Here is a 16,656-nt window from a genome sequence, read left to right on the forward strand (position 1 = left end):
CCATATCCCTGCACCGGCGATGTATCCTCATCGTCCCCCCCCCCCCCCTGCCCCTTCCCCTTCAAGCCACAGTCTTTCTCCGCGAACTGCGCCGTTTATGATGGGTCTCCCTAAGGATTCGGGACCAGGATGCTACTCGCTCGCCACTGGCAAATACAGACACGCGTTAGAAATCTACACGATGCTAGAAAACACCGAGACTGGCACCAGACATGCAACAGACTCAATTCTACACTCCCCATTAACATGCATTCCGCTGACTCACTGGCAACCATTCCATCCCTCATTACCCACTCCTCTACATCAAACTTATGTTACCTGACAACCAGAGGAAAGCTTACCACTTTGCATCCTACCTATCTGACATCGTCTAGACTCTCCCTTTGATTACTCCCTCTTTCCTACCATCCACGAACGCACAAATACCACTGTCTCCCAGCTTCCAGTTCTTGGACAACATACCTGAAACGACAATGGAAATTCCAGGTGGGAATATCAACAGTGGAAGGAAAAGGTGATTGCCACTTACCATAAAGATAACACGTTAAGTTGCATGCAGGGACATTTAAAATGCACTTACACATTAGCTTTAAGCCACAGCCTTAGTCAGAAAAAGAAAGAGAAGGTGAGACTGAAACAAATCATTCATTCACAGAAGCAAGTACACGTGAGGCTCACTGGCAGCTCGGTCAAGAATCCGGCTGCAGCCTGGAGGGGGGAGGTGGGAGGAGGCAGGAGCACTTCTTGTCTGACGGTGTGTGCAGGGATTGCCAACAGGCGCAGCATCAGGGAACTGGCAAGAGCAGAACGAAACATGAGGGGAGTGCGGAAAGGTGGGCAGGTGCATCTGTTGAGAAGAGAATGGGGGGAGGTGGCAGGGCTGAGGGTGTGGGGGCAGTATGTTATCGTAGGTTGATGCTGGGATAATTTCGGAAACGGAGAATGTATTGTAAGGATAAAGGGGGCATTCCTTTGCGGGTGGCTCTTCAGGTGGTGCGAGATTTGGTGTTTGAGGGCAAATGGTATGGTAAATCTGTTAGCAGAGTGTCTGGCGACCAGAGACTCTCTATGAAGGCATACTGCGCAAGAGAGTTCTTGACAATGCACATATGCCATTCCCGTATGGCCAGGCTGTATAGGAGGAATTTTTTGTGCGAAAGGGGTGACACCTTTCGAAATGCTGGTACTGTTGATGGTAGGTGGATATGATGTGGACAGAGATGTGGATGGTCTCATCAGAAAGGAGGTCAGCGTCAAGGAAGGTGGGACACTGGGTTGAGGTGGCACACTGGGTTGAGGAGGTACAGGTGAAGTGGACAGAAGACAAAGTGTCGACCTTGTGAAAGAAAGATAGCGTGTCTCGGACCTGTGTCCAGATCATGAAGATATCATCGATGAACATGAACCGGACTAGGTGCTTGGCGTTTTATGAGCCTAGGAAGACCTCCTTTAGATGGTCCATAAACAGGTCGGCAGAGGAGGGAGCCATGTGGGCGTCCGTGGCTGTGCTGTGAGTTTGTTCGTATACTTTCCCTTCTAAGGAGGAGTAATTCCTTTCGAAGGGGTGAGTTCCAGTTTGTGGTGTCATCGCAAGACACACCATGTGCTGGCCGTCAAAAGCGTGGCAGCACAAATGTCAGCATCTGCAGACCCCGAGAGGTGCCACAAACATGATACATTATACTACACTACATGATACACTACACTACCACATCAGTGCCCTCTCTGGCATTGCAATAAATGACGCCGACGACAGTACTCGAAGGTCACTTTGTCAGTGTAGATGGTCTCCTCAGTATGACAGAATAACTCCATGGAACAGCCATTGCCGACGCCATAATTATTTAGGTCTGTGGAAATAAGCACAGCTAGAAAGATAGTTTACTTTGAATTAACAAAGACTTTATAGAAGCACTGGAAATGCCTGTATGTTCTACATGACTGCTTCTCATGGAATAAGTGAACGTCTCCGATCATTCAATTATAGCATTATCTATTGGTATTCAATAGTGTGCCGAACTCCCTGGTCTGTTCCAGCTTCCTAGTGTACTAATTACTGTTGTGACCACCTGAGATGCAACACCATTGTTTGATACCTCAAACAGAATTAAACAACCCAGTCGCAGTATGTGACATAAAACTAGTTCTTCACAGAAAACGCGACACATCCCCCAGTCATGACTGTATCATCTATGGACACCTTGCATATACCCCTTTCCTTTCTAGCCTCCTTTGCATTTATACCATTATCGTTTCCGCAGGTTACTATCCTGAACTGTAGAAAGTCTCCAAAATCCTACTTTTCCCCATACCTCTACTGATACCTCGTACTGCCACTCCACCTACCTCTCTTCAGCAACGTCTTCGAATCCGTCCTTTCTCATAGTACCCAACAAAACCTGAACCGAGACTACCTCCTTTCCAGCACCCCAGCGGTTCCCATCATGGGGGTAGTTACCCCCTGAGGGATAAAATGCAATTTTCTGGCCGGCCTGAGTGGCCGAGCGGTTCTAGTCGCTACAATCTGGAACCGCGCGACCGCTACGGTCGCAGGTTCGAATCCTGCCTCAGGCATGGATGTGTGTGATGTCCTTAGGTTTGTTAGGTTTAAGTAGTTCCAAGTTCTAGGGGACTGATGAGCTCAGGAGTTAAGGCCCATTGTACTCAGAGCCATTTGAACCATTTTTTGCAATTTTCTGAGGGGCAGAAGCAAAAGTGTTCAATTATTCCTCCGTCACGAAACTAAATTGTTTGTAAAAGATCATTACTATTGTCAACATTTCGTAAGACTGCAATACTGATGACTTAGTTACCAATGATTACAGTTTTCTCAAATACTAGTCTTAACGTTAGTCACTATGTGGTGAAAACTACAGGATGTAAAAATAATATATGAACAACAGCTTCTTCCCGTAATCTGTCCAATATAAACACACTTTTTACGATGCGTCTATGACAGTGGAATTTAAACAAACATGTCATACAGGTTTAAATGTCTCATGAAAATGCCTTCTCCGAATTATAGGTAGTTCCCACAATGGCTCATAAACTGGTTCATTATTTACCCTGTCCTATATAAACTAACTAATTGAATGGACAACTAAACATTAACTATGTAATGGCTACTGCATTACTGCAGCGCCTACGTATTACGGGGGGCGTTCAATAGATGAAGCCACACATTTCTGTTTCTCAAAGCGGGTTGGTCTTGTTCAGGATTCCAGTACACCATATTATTCTTTTGGCTACAGAATCTTACTTTTCGACATAATCTCAGTTCAGTGCGGCAGCCTTACGCCACCTGACCGGGAGGCCTGTACGGCTGTGTTTCCACCTGGCACCACCCCACAGGTCGACGTCGGAGCCGGCGTCTCGCTGCACGTCCTGGTTCCCACGAAGGGCATCCTTCCATCTATTTGGCCCAAATGAAGTCGGGAAGTGAGAAAGAACAGTACAAGGAAATTCTGAGAGCTCTGCTCGGGAGCACAGACTTGTTTGACACCTGGTGTGGTCACGGAGACGGATTGCATTTTTGTGGCGACGGATGTGCCGCAGTCGCTTCTTCAGTTTCCTGATGGTAGCACAGTACACTTCAGAGTTGGTCGTTGCACCTTGAAAGGGGAGCAGAATAACCCCTTCAGAGTGGCAGGACAGCGTCGTCGTCACTTTACCACCGGCTGGGGGTGCTACTTTGAACGTTTCGCCTGGTGGACGTGTGGTGTGGCGCCATTCCACGGATTGACTTTTCGTTTCCAGTTCGAAGTGATGTACCCAAGTTTCATCGCCTGTGCCGATGTTCGACAAAACTTTGCTACGATCAGCCTTGTAACACATGTGGACATTCCTTGCTCTTTATCGTCTTTTGTTGGGCAGCGAAGAACCCAACGGTCACTCAACTGGTGGACGACTGTGTCAGCGTTACCAACACGGACATCTAGTCGTGGAGTCAAGTGTTTGGTAGTTATCCGTCGATCAACTCGAATGAGTGTTCGCACGTTCCAACATTGCAGGAGTCATTGCTGTGTGGTGCCGGCTGGTACACGTGGGATCAGAAATGTTGGCGTGACCTCGTTGCGACGATGACAGACGCCTCGCCCAACTACTCAGTGTGCTTTTGTTCACTGCCTGGTCTCAGGCCGCAGGCGTGTGCCGGGCCGCACGGAGCGACCAGCGGGAGCAAACGAAGCCCTGCCCTGCCCTGCTGGACCACACTTGCCCGCCTTTCCACAGTGGGAGCAGGCTGGAATCGCTTCTGCACACTGATTTCACTTCTGGGAGTCAGGTCACCTTGTGGAGACGCCCTGGCAGTCCTCTACGAAGGTCATCCCAGCTGCTACGCGACTTCTACTGCAAGTGCCCAGCCCTTAATACATTTCGAGCACATGGACGTGCCGTCGACAGGAGTTGCTGGCGCTGTTTTCTGTCGGTGTGTACAACTTCGTACACGACGGTAAGAAGATGTGGGCTACAAAAGTGGAGTGGCAACTGTCGTCATAGGAAAGTTGAATAGGAACAGAAATAATTAGCGAACGAGATAAGACACCTAACACAAGATTCACTTAACTCGTATTTTTCCGAGCGAACAAAGATTCGTTACAAATAATGCAGCAAGAAACATTGTCCAGCCGTCACAGTGTCAGCAAGGGTGAGGGTCGCTTTAATACGCACGGACGACATTATCGAAGCCGAGAGCCTGCGAGTGCGCGGGAGGTGTGGTGCGGCAGGTGCGCACCATTGGATCTGCCAGATCCCCCCTGACCACTGTCACATGTTACCAGCTTCAACACAACCGTGGGGTGGTATCGATGTTTGATACCACAGCTATTGCTTACCATTTTGAAAAGTTAAAAGTCGCCTCGAACTGAAATTTTCTTGTGCTCTACCTTATTTAGTTTGCTTTTCTTCTCAGGCTTCCAGCCATTTGAGGTGGTTAAAATCCCACGGACTCTCTACTGAGCCCTCATTGACCATTGTTAAATGGTAAACGAGTGCTATCGTGGGCTTACCGTTATATATCCTCACTGCTGGCTGTAAAGTCACTGACGTGCACTTCCTCGCCAGATACGGTACCGTCTGCCACATCCACTTCGACCTAGTGACGGCGACATCCCAGGCTGTGCTGAGCTGCAGATCGCCGTCCTTACTGATGTTTTCGGATTTGGTTTTTTTCTCAGTTTTTTCTATAATTCCGTACCAAAGTTCTATCGTCCTCATCGTGACAGTTCTTTCGTCGAACATAATCCAGTGTCGATTTTCTAGAGCGTGCTCTGCGACGGCTGATTTTTCAGGATAGCGTAGCACTCTCGTCTTGTGTCTAGCGTTGCTCCACAGCGCGTACTGTTTGCCTGAAGTAGTATAGCCACACTGTAAGTGACAGGCATTCTAAAGCCTAGGTCACCCTTCACAGTACTCACGAACTGTCGTATTTTTGCTCGGGGCCTGAACAGTGACAGAAACCAAGGTTTTTGTGCCGAATGGTGATCGCTGGGAGCGTCCAGATGCCGACCCGTGGGTCTGGGTTTTCTGTACACAATACGGAGGTGGTGGACATTGGTTTTTTTCGGCGAACGTACCGTCTGTCTCCACTTGGATCGTAAACCTACCGCGGTCGTGAATGCCGTTCAGGTTTTGTGTGTTGTGTGAAATCTTATCGGACTTAACTGCTAAGGTCATCAGTCCCTAAGCTTACACATTACTGAACCTAAATTATCCTAAGGACAAACACAGACACTTATGCCCGACGGAGGACTCGAACCTCCGTTCAGGTTTTGCTTTAGAATATACGATGTAAATTTTAATGCTTTAGGATAACGGTGTTGCCCACTTAATCGGGCGACAGTAGCTGTGGCGCCCTGTTGCAGTTCGTAGCGCACCCGAACGTGCAGCAGCTGCTGGCGTCCATCTGGTACGAGGGGCTGCCCGGCTTCCGGCGCAAGAACATGGTGCTGCAGGCGCTCGAGATCGTCCGCATCGGCATCCTTTTCCCGCTCTTCTCCTTCATGTACGTCGTGGCGCCGCACTCGCGCTTCGGCCAGACGATGCGCAAGCCCTTCATCAAGTTCATCTGCCACTCCGCCTCCTACTTCACCTTCCTCTGTAAGTATCTCGCCACGAACATTTTGACAACAATCCGCACGCGTAACTCATACAATCCACACCCTATAACAATAGCCTAATCCGCCGTAATGAACATTCCTCGAAGGTTCGGAATTGCTGTCGGGGTGGAGGAGACGTTGCGACGATATTTCGACTGACAGTCACTCGCCTACGTTCCGCTTGAACGTGGCTGATCGGTTCTCAGCAGAAATATCGTGGTGACAGGTCTGCCTCGTCAGACTCAATCCAGAAACTCTTTTGAATAGTCTGTCTACTCAGACGATAAAAGACACGGAGTAGAAACTACTAAGTCTGCAAAACTACAGAACACAATCTAAATGTGATAACTCTTATCCTAGAATTAAATAGGTGCCACATTTCAGTCACGATTACAGTACTCGTTACTACTGCAGTCAATTTCAAAATGACGAGAGTAGATTATTAAGCATAATTCACTCGTTGACGAACTGGTTTTTAAGTTTTGGAGCACGGTGGGGTAAGTTCCTGTTTTCATACCACAGAAGCGGTTACATCCTGTATTGGTTGTAGGACATACTCCAAAGAATTGGGTGTACCCTTATCCGCTGTCGGGACACAGCACTGGTCGGCACTCACGGGCGCGTGGCCGCGGGCCGTAGCGTCAAACCTGCCTCGCAACACGGGTCGACGGCGACGCCCGTCCTGCTGTGGCTGGGCGCAAGGCGAGGGGCGCGACATTTCCTGAGTTACACGTAAAAGAAGCATGGCAGCAGCTGGAAGTCAATCGTGGACCGTGGGAAAAACGGAAAAGAAGAGAAACGAAACTTTCCACATGTGGTGCTGCACAAAGTTGTTGAAAACTGGGTGAACTGATAAGGTAATGAAAGAGGAGGTTCTTCGAACAATCGTCCAGGAAGTAATATGTGGAAAACAATGAAAGGTAGAGCGGCCGTAATGATAGGATATGTGTTAGCACATCATGGAATAACTCACATCGTAGTAGAGGGAGCTGTAGAGGGTAAAAATATATGAAATGCTTGAGCAGTTTGAGTATGTCGCCACAGGAGAGTAAGTCGTGCGAGACCGCATCGGATCAGTCAGAAGACAGACGACAAGGACTAACAGTTCCTCTGAAAATTAACATAACAAATTTAACTGAAACTAGAAATATGAAAATAAAACAGAATTGAACAATTATTCTGAAGTGTTCCATTATGGAATATTTAATATGTGCTTCTAAAATTAGAGAAGGAGAAAAATTTATGACAGAGACTTCAGTGCTCTACACCAGGATAATTCGTTGATTTGTCCGACCATTTCTTCAGTTTTTTTCTTAAATGATTTGTATTTCAGTCAATGATTTATGCTGCCCACTGGCTGTGTCCGTCATTGAACTCACATACAAATTTCAAACCCAGAGTGTGCGTCGAAAATTGTGTGGGAGTCTAATGTTTGATCTTCATTCAGTTGCAAATGAGGAATGTACGTAGTGTTCGTATAGACTGGTATCGCGAACCCTTACCACCCTCATCCCTGCACACAGCAGCTCACTGAAGAGACACTGCAAGTCTTTGAATAAGGTTCGAGCAGTGTTGGGACATCTAGGGCTTAGCTGGAGCCTTCCATTGTCACTGACACAGTTCAGTCACATGAATAAGCTTCGATCTAATTATATGCGTTCTGTTTCATTTCTTAGCTACTGAGTTTCCAATTAACTTCCTTCCTCATTTCATTCTAACGTTTGCCGCTTGTTTCAAATACGGTAAAAATTGGTAAGTTTCTTACAAGGTATTTTATTGTGCGCGCTTCTTTCGAATTGTTCCTCTGCTACCCACACGTATATCATTATAGCCTTAACTACCGAGATGAAATATTTTCTTTTCTTTTGCCGTAATATTAAATTAAAAACAATCATTCCTTAACAATCACCTTAAATGTTTCTAATACCAGGTAATACCAATTTTTTGTGATACTTAAGCAAGCTGCACTCTAGATCACATCCGTAGCGATGGGAAATAAAGCTGGCAGTCGAAGGCAAAACTATTGACCTTCAAATTATTTATGTTTGAGGACCATTAGAAACTCTAGATCACACAGTTTAAGCAGACACCATAAATACGCATATTGGTTTTAATTTGTTCCACCCAAATTGCTGTAGACATGTTTTAGTACACAACAGCGACGGAGCTATTGAAAAATGGATGCACGTGTAAACGTTAGAGATCCAAGAACATTCTGATCTGGTAGTCAGCTGAACGATTATTCTCGTGAGTTGTGCATTTGGGGAGCCAAATGACATGATGGTCGAAGTAGAGAGGATATAAAATGTAGACTGGCAATGGCAAGGAAAGCGTTTCTGAAAAAGAGAAATTTGTTAACATCGAGTATAGATTTAAGTGTTAGGAAGTCGTTTCTGAAAGTATTTCTATGGAGTGTAGCCATGTATGGAAGTGAAACGTGGACTATAAATAGTTTAGACAAGAAGAGAATAGAAGCTTTAAAAATGTGGTGCTACAGAAGAATGCTGAAGATTAGATGGGTAGATCGCGTAACCAATAAGGAGGTATTGAATAGAATTGGGGAGGAGTTTGTGGCACAAGTTGACAAGAAGAAGGGATCGGTTGGTAGGACATGTTCTGAGGCATCAAGGGATCATCAGTTTAGTATTTGAGAGCAGCATGGAGGGTAAAAATCGTAAAGGGAGACCAAGAGATGAATACACTAAACAGATTCAGAAGGACGTAAGTTGCAGTAGGTACTGGGAGATGAAGAAGCTTGCACAGGGTAGAGTAGCATGGAGAGCTTCGTCAAGCAAGTCTCAGAACTGAAGACCACAACAACATCTAAATTTAGACGTAACGACACCACACAAAGAAAAGTCATAAAGTTTTTCTCACACAACAAGAATAGGTCAGTCATAATTGATCATGGGAGTGAAATTCTTTTAGTGTCACCTGCGTCCCTCAGTCTCGATGGAATTTTCAACTTGCGAACTGGGAACTGTTTCAAAGAGGACTTCATAGTACCGTTCAATGTATTCCCCCAGTTTCATTCAGTTATGAAAGATCTGTGGGACGATTAACCCGATGTGCTCCACGTGGTTTTCGGAAGGAGTACATCTCCGGTGGTCTCAAGAAAGCAATGAGTTATATGCTAAATATTAAGAATCTCAACAAGTACAGGAAAGGGAAGCGGCAGACAACGACGGCAGGATTCAGCTGTACACATCCTAGTTGGAAAGTCTGGAACCTTATAAAACGTATTGGTACAGATTCATGGCTGTAAATCACAGTCACACACATGATTGCCACCTCTGTTGCATCCATGACGACGACGATTTAGAAAACTAAAATATACGAGGCACAGATACGAAACTAGAAAAATGAATGGTACATAAAGAGGTCCCATCTAAAACCACATCCAGCCCACTCATGGCTTGTGCATTGAGGAACTTGATGTAGCCTTGGATATGCTAAAGTAAATAAAGCTGTTTGTTATGATGGCGTACATTCAGACAGTCTTAAATCCATCGGAACTTAAAATAAAATTGTGGCTCACTGAACTTTTCAGTGAGATTCTGAGGACCGGAAAAAGCTTCTCAAGCAGGCTAAGACGGAACCGGTTCTTCTCTCTATTGACCAGTATCGCTACTAGAAAGGCTTTCTTTAAATCGCATTCTGTAGTCCACTGAGCACATCACCCCTGTCGAACAAGCTGGCTTTAGGAAACAGAGCAGTTGGTGCTATCAGATCGTTTCATTGATAAATCTAACAGAAGCTGGATTCAGCGGGTTCTGTATCCGACTACAGTTTTTGTGGCTCTTATGTCAGCTTTGACACTTATGGAGGGAGGCAATGATGTCGAAGTTTATTGAAATCGGTCCATATCAAAAGGTGACATTACTAATGAACAGCATGCTCTCTCAAAGGCACTTTAAGGTGTTGGTGAATGAACAAGCTATCAGATGGAGGACTCTAAATAACAACCTTCCTCAGGGGTTCATCTACATATGCATGATAACTCTGAATTCACAATTAAGTGCTCGGCAGAGGGTTCATCGAATCACCTTCTATGCCGTTCTAATCTTGAACAGTGCGTGGGGAAGCTAATACTTAAATCATTCCAAGCGCGCTCTGATTTCTCTGATTTTATTACGACAGATCACTTCTCCCTATGTAAATGGGCGCCAACAAAATGTTTTCACATTATTGAGGATAAAATTGGTTATTGAAATTTGATGTGAATGGCCCGCCGCATCGAAAAACGCCTTTGTTTGACAACCACCACGATTCGTCTATCGTATATATGGCTTTTCGCGATAATACACAGCGAGCTGCCCTTCTTCGAACTTTTTCCATGTTCTCTGCGAATCCTAGACGATGCAGATCTCACACCACCATAGCAGTACTCCAGAAGGGGCGGACAAAAGCAGTGTAAACTGTCTCCTTGACCAGACATGTTATACACTCCTGGAAATGGAAAAAAGAACACATTGACACCGGTGTGTCAGACCCACCATACTTGCTCCGGACACTGCGAGAGGGCTGTACAAGCAATGATCACACGCACGGCACAGCGGACACACCAGGAACCGCGGTGTTGGCCGTCGAATGGCGCTAGCTGCGCAGCATTTGTGCACCGCCGCCGTCAGTGTCAGCCAGTTTGCCGTGGCATACGGAGCTCCATCGCAGTCTTTAACACTGGTAGCATGCCGCGACAGCGTGGACGTGAACCGTATGTGCAGTTGACGGACTTTGAGCAAGGGCGTATAGTGGGCATGCGGGAGGCCGGGTGGACGTATCGCCGAATTGCTCAACACGTGGGGACCGGACCGCAGCGACGCACGGATGCACGCCAAGACCGTAGGATCCTACGCAGTGCCGTAGGGGACAGCACCGCCACTTCCCAGCCAATTAGGGACACCGTTGCTCCTGGGGTATCGGCGAGGACCATTCCCAGCCGTCTCCATGAAGCTGGGCTGCGGTCCCGCACACCGTTAGGCCGTCATCCGCTCACGCCCCAACATCGTGCAGCCCGCCTCCAGTGCTGTCGCAACAGGCGTGAATGGAGGGACGTATGGAGACGTGTCGTCTTCAGCGATGAGAGTAGCTTCTGCCTTGGTGCCAATGATGGTCGTATGCGTGTTTGGCGCCGTGCAGGTGAGCGCCACAATCAGGACTGCATACGACCGAGGCACACAGGGCCAACACCAGGCATCATGGTGTGGGGAGCGATCTCCTACACTGGCCGTACACCTCTGGTGATCGTCGAGGGGACACTGAATAGTGCACGGTACATCCAAACCGTCATCGAACCCATCGTTCTACCATTCCTAGACCAGCAAGGGAACTTGCTGTTCCAACAGGACAATGCACGTCCACGTGTATCCCGTGCCACCCAACGTGCTCTAGAAGGTGTAAGTCAACTACCCTGGCCAGCAAGATCTCCGGATCTGTCCCCCATTGAGCATGTTTGGGACTGGATGAAGCGTCGTCTCACGCGGTCTGCACGTCCAGCACGAACGCTGGTCCAACTGAGGCGCCAGGTGGAAATGGCATGGCAAGCCGTTCCTCAGGACTACATCCAGCATCCCTACAATCGTCTCCATGGGAGAATAGCAGCCTGCATTGCTGCGAAAGGTGGATATACACTGTACTAGTGCCGGCATTGTGCATGCTCTGTTGCCTGTGTCTATGTGCCTGTGGTTCTGTCAGTGTGATCATGTGATGTATCTGACCCCAGGAATGTGTCAATAAAGTTTCCCCTTCCTGGAACAATGAATTCACGGTGTTCTTATTTCAATTTCCAGGAGTGTATTTTCTAAGTGTACTGCCAAATCGTAGTCCCTGGTTTGCTATTCCTGCAACACTATCTATGTGATAATTTCAATTTAAGTTATTTGTAGCTGTAATCCCTAGTATTTAGTTGAATTTGTAGTTTTTAGGTTTGTGTGATTTGTCTTGTAACCGAAATTTAGCGGATACCTTCTAGTACTCTTGTGGATGACTTTACACTTTTCATTATTTTTGCACCATTCGTTTTGATCACCTATTACTTTACAAGACGGCAAATGAGAGCATCACCTGCAAACAGCCCGAGGCGACTGCTCAGATTGTCCACTAAATAATAGTTCATGTAGATCAGGAGCGGCAGAGAGCTGTAACACTTCTCTGCGGAATCCCAGCTATTACTTCTCTTTTACTCGATAGGTTCCGTCATTTATTACGAACTGTGACCGTCTGACAGGAAAGCACGAATCCTGTTATACTACTGAGCGGCTAACGGGAGCGGTAAAGGCTGCCAGTCTTGCTTGCAAGATGAAGGGAGAGCTGGCCATTCGCAGCATAGTCGACAGAGCCGAGTGGAGGGTCTGCACCAGAGGGTCAAGCGACCATACAGACTGCAGATTCCTCGACTTGCCCCATGAGGTGGGTGGGTTTCGGGTTCCGCTGAATAGGTCAGGTGTCCACTACACACAGGAGTCGGCTACACGGGTAGCAGGGGCTGTGTGGCATAGATTGGGCGAACTTTTGTGTTAGAGGGTCTCGGGAAAACGGAAAAAGGTTTTCAGTCTCAAAGGTTGCAGGCCGAACACAGGAAGAACGTAGATACAGGAACCATCAGTAAAACACTTGTAAGTTGTCGTAGCTGTGTTGGGAAAATACCATAGCTCCAAGCGCTAATTGAAAGCACTGATTCTCAAATCGTTATAGCCACTGAAAGCCGGCTAAAGCCGGAGACAAGCAAAAATTTTTGCAAAAATCTAGAAGTGTCCCGAAAGGACAGGCCAAAATCACAGTTGGGGGTGGCGTGTTTGTTGCTGTTAGAAGTAGTTTATCTGTTCGCGAAATTGAAGTAGATAGTTCCTGTGAGTTAGTATGGACAGAGGTCATTCTTGCCAACCGGAATAAAATAATAAGTGGATCATTTTACCGACCTTCCAATTCAGATGAAAGATTCAACGAAAACTTGAGAGTAATTTCAAGCAGGTACCCGGCTCATACAATTATATAGTTAGTGGTGACTTTAATTTACCATCGATGTGTTGGCGAAAATACATGTTTAAATACGGAGGTACGCATAAAAGATCATCCGAAATTGTGCTAAATGCATTCTCTGAAAATTACTTCGAGCAATTAGTTCATGAGCCCAAGTGAATAGTAAACGGTTGGAAAAAACACACTTGACCTCTTAGCAACAAATAATCCTGAACTAATAACAACCATCGAAACGGATACAGGGTTTAGTGAACCTAGGTTTGCCATAGCGAAACTGAATATCGTAATCCCCAAATCCCCTAAAAATAAACGAAAAATGTACATATTCAAAAAAGCGGATACAATGTCACTGGAAGCCTTTGTGATAGACAGTCTCCACTCCTTCCGTGTCCAGCGGTCGACAGCGAGCGACGTCTCGATACGCGATTAGCAGCAGTACAGGGCTCAAAAGTCGGGTGCCCTGCGTGCGAGCGACCGTATCGTACTACAAGATGGCTGTTTCTTTTAAAACGGCGCTCCTAAACTGTAGAATACTCTAGCTCGAGAATAAGGCTACATAGCTTTGCTTACAAAAATATAGCGAAAAGGAATGCTGTGCATGAAGTTTACAAGAGACGAACATCACCAGACAATTCTTCAATTATACATGAATGAGCAGAGGAGCATTCGACTATCTCACCAATAAAGTACAGACAAATATTACATGATCAAGAACTTTTAACAGCTGATAAATGCGGAAGATTGACAGACTACCGTAAATAACAAGAACGAAGAGCGCTAATAGGAAGTGAGCTGTGGTGTAACGATAGCGTTACCAGTTTGTAACTACTTGTAGGAAAGGGGTCGTGGGTTCAATCCCAGTGACCTCATATATTTTAACTGACTGAGCTACAATTCTGTATGCTAAGTTTTGTGTATACTGTTTACACTGCGTCACTAAGTATTTATAAGGTCGTGCCAAAGTACTTCCTCTTTAACTGTATACGCACCTATCCCAGTATATCACACAAATTAAATTCCTAGTAAAAATGAATAACGATGAAATTTTACGGACAAGTGACGTTCCGAACGTGATTCATCAGCAGCCAGTGTCAAGGCCAAGCGTTTCAGTTAATATAGATAGTATGTAAAAGTGAAGGATAAGAAATTTTTGAAAAGAAAGTTAAACGTTTTATGAAATGATTTGTCTAAAGTATGAAATAAAAAATATTAGGGAAACGTTTGATGCACCTCATTTTCCGCTCATGATTTAGAGCATCATTCAAAGGTACGTAGAACGTTTTTCTGGTCTATATCTTTCTTTTACACAAATCATTTCACAAACTATTTGACCGATTTCTTTCGTTCTTTATTGTCAAGCGTTATTCACAAAGCATGATCTTTCTGACTCCTCGTTTGTCTTCCTGACGTCTTCTGTTCTCGAAAATCCTAACTGTGGTACTAGATTCGAAGGAAGCCTCTTTGACATTTGCGTACCGCACCACTGTATCAATTTATGTGCGAAATAGCTAGGCCGTGAACAGATGAACTTTTTGACATTTCATTTACACAGCTTGGTAGCAGCTTTTCGTGAAATACCGGGTCATCAAAAAGTCAGTATACATTTGAAAACTGAATAAATCACGGAATCATGTAGATAGATACAAATCGACTCTCTTGCTTGGTATGACATGGGGTTTTATTAGAACTAAAAAACTACAAAAGTTCAAAACATGTCCGACAAATGGCGCTTCATCTGACCAGAATAGCAATAATTAGCAGAACAAAGTAAGACAAAGCAAAGATGATGTTCTTTACAGGAAATGCTCAATATGTCCACCATCATTCCTCAACAATAGCTGTAGTCGAGGAATAATGTTGTTAACAGCATTGTAAAGCATGTCGGGAGTTATGGTGAGGCATTGGTGTCGGATGTTGTCTTTCAGCATCCCTAGGGATGTCGGTCGATCACGATACACTAACGACTTCAGGTAACCCCAAAGCCAATCATCGCACGGACTGAGGTCTGGAGTCCTGGGAGGCCAAGCATGACGAAAGTGGCGGCTGAGCACACGATCACCACCAAACGACGCTCGCAAGAGATATTTCACGTGTCTAGCAATATGGGGTGGAGCGCCATCCTGCATAAACATCGTACGTTACAGCAGGTGTTTATCAGCCAGGTTGGGGATGATGCGATTCTGTAACATATCGGTGCACCTCTCACCTGTCACGGTAGCAGTTACAAAACCAAAATCACGCATTTCCTCGAAGAAAAAAGGCCCGATAACGGTAGATGTGGTAAATCCAACCCATACCGTGACTTTCTCGTCGTGCAATGGAGTTTCCACGACAGTTCTAGGATTTTCGGTAGCCCAAATTCTGCAGTTGTGGGCGTTGACAGACCCTCGGAGCGTGAAATGAGCTTCGTCGGTCCACAACACGTTACTCGACCAATCGTCATCTTCCGCCATGTTTTGAAACACCTACACCGCAAATGCCCTCCAGTTCACTAAATCGACAGGTAACACAGTTCATGATGCCGATGGATTTTGTGCGGATAGCATCGGAGGGTACGCCTCAGTGCCAACCATCAGTAGTGTATGGAATGCCGGTGCGACGTGCGACTGAATGACTGCTGACTTCCCCGTGCATAGACGAACCCACTACAGCCTCCATTTCTTCCTGAACTGTCTCAGCAGCATTACGCCTTGTGCTCGGTCGGCCACTACGGGGTCTATCGTCTAAACAACCCGTGGCTTCGAACTTCGAAATCATTCTCGCCACAGCTGCATTCGTCAACGGACCTTTACCCGTTCGAATCCCCTTCCTATGGTGATAGGATCGTAAGCTGAACTAACACATTCCCCATTCTGTTAATACAGCTTCACTAAAAGCGCCTTTTCAGGTAACGTCAACATGCTGCGACAGCTGGCTCATCTGATTCTCTCATTACAGCTCCTTTTATACACGATAGACGTTTTGCTGTCCAGCGCCATCTATCGGGCATTTTCTGAACTTTGTTTCTTTGGTTCTAATAAAACCCCAAGTCATTCCAAGCATGTGTGTCAACTTTTACCTCTCTATCTACATTATTCCCTGTTTTATTAAGTTTTCAAATCTATACTGACTTCTTGATCATCTGGTATTTCAATTATTCCTGAAATCGTTAATAAATCTTCCTTAATTACCCTGATTACTTTCAAACAGTTAAATGTTTTCACGCAAAAATAGACCTCACGCTGGTCTCTTTGATACCCCGTCTGCCTGGTTCTCCCACTTTGTTTGGCTATGAAAAACCGGACAAAACCGCATGGTGTAGTTTATAGGGAGTCTTGTTTTCGTTTACAAAAACGTATCGAGTGTTAATCATATGATAAAATAGTCATTCTTGAGTGCTGTCATTTCCAAAAACTGTCCTTTAGATATCTTGAACCGTTTATGAGATACGACGATTTGTACAACCACTTGATTCCAGGAGCGCTGGAATGATTCCGTCTCGCCGCGGGCGACCCGACCGCGGATGGAACAAAAAGAGATACCAATCCGGTCTCAACTTTAAATACAATTTAGATATATTAGTTACATTTAACACGCAACAATG

At 45.8% G+C, this 16,656-nt stretch overlaps 1 protein-coding gene across 1 annotated transcript in view; it reads left to right on the forward strand.

Annotated features, from left to right (window-relative positions):
* The window catches only part of LOC126354208 (transient receptor potential-gamma protein), an 847,751-nt gene that overhangs the window by 518,226 nt on the left and 312,869 nt on the right, over positions 1–16,656 (forward strand). The window contains exon 8 of the mRNA XM_050003666.1: positions 5,862–6,096. Within this exon, the coding sequence (XP_049859623.1) occupies positions 5,862–6,096 (235 nt within the window). The remainder of the gene's footprint in view (positions 1–5,861; positions 6,097–16,656) is intronic.

Source organism: Schistocerca gregaria, chromosome 3 (assembly GCF_023897955.1).
Source record: "Schistocerca gregaria isolate iqSchGreg1 chromosome 3, iqSchGreg1.2, whole genome shotgun sequence".
Taxonomy (NCBI): domain Eukaryota; kingdom Metazoa; phylum Arthropoda; class Insecta; order Orthoptera; family Acrididae; genus Schistocerca; species Schistocerca gregaria.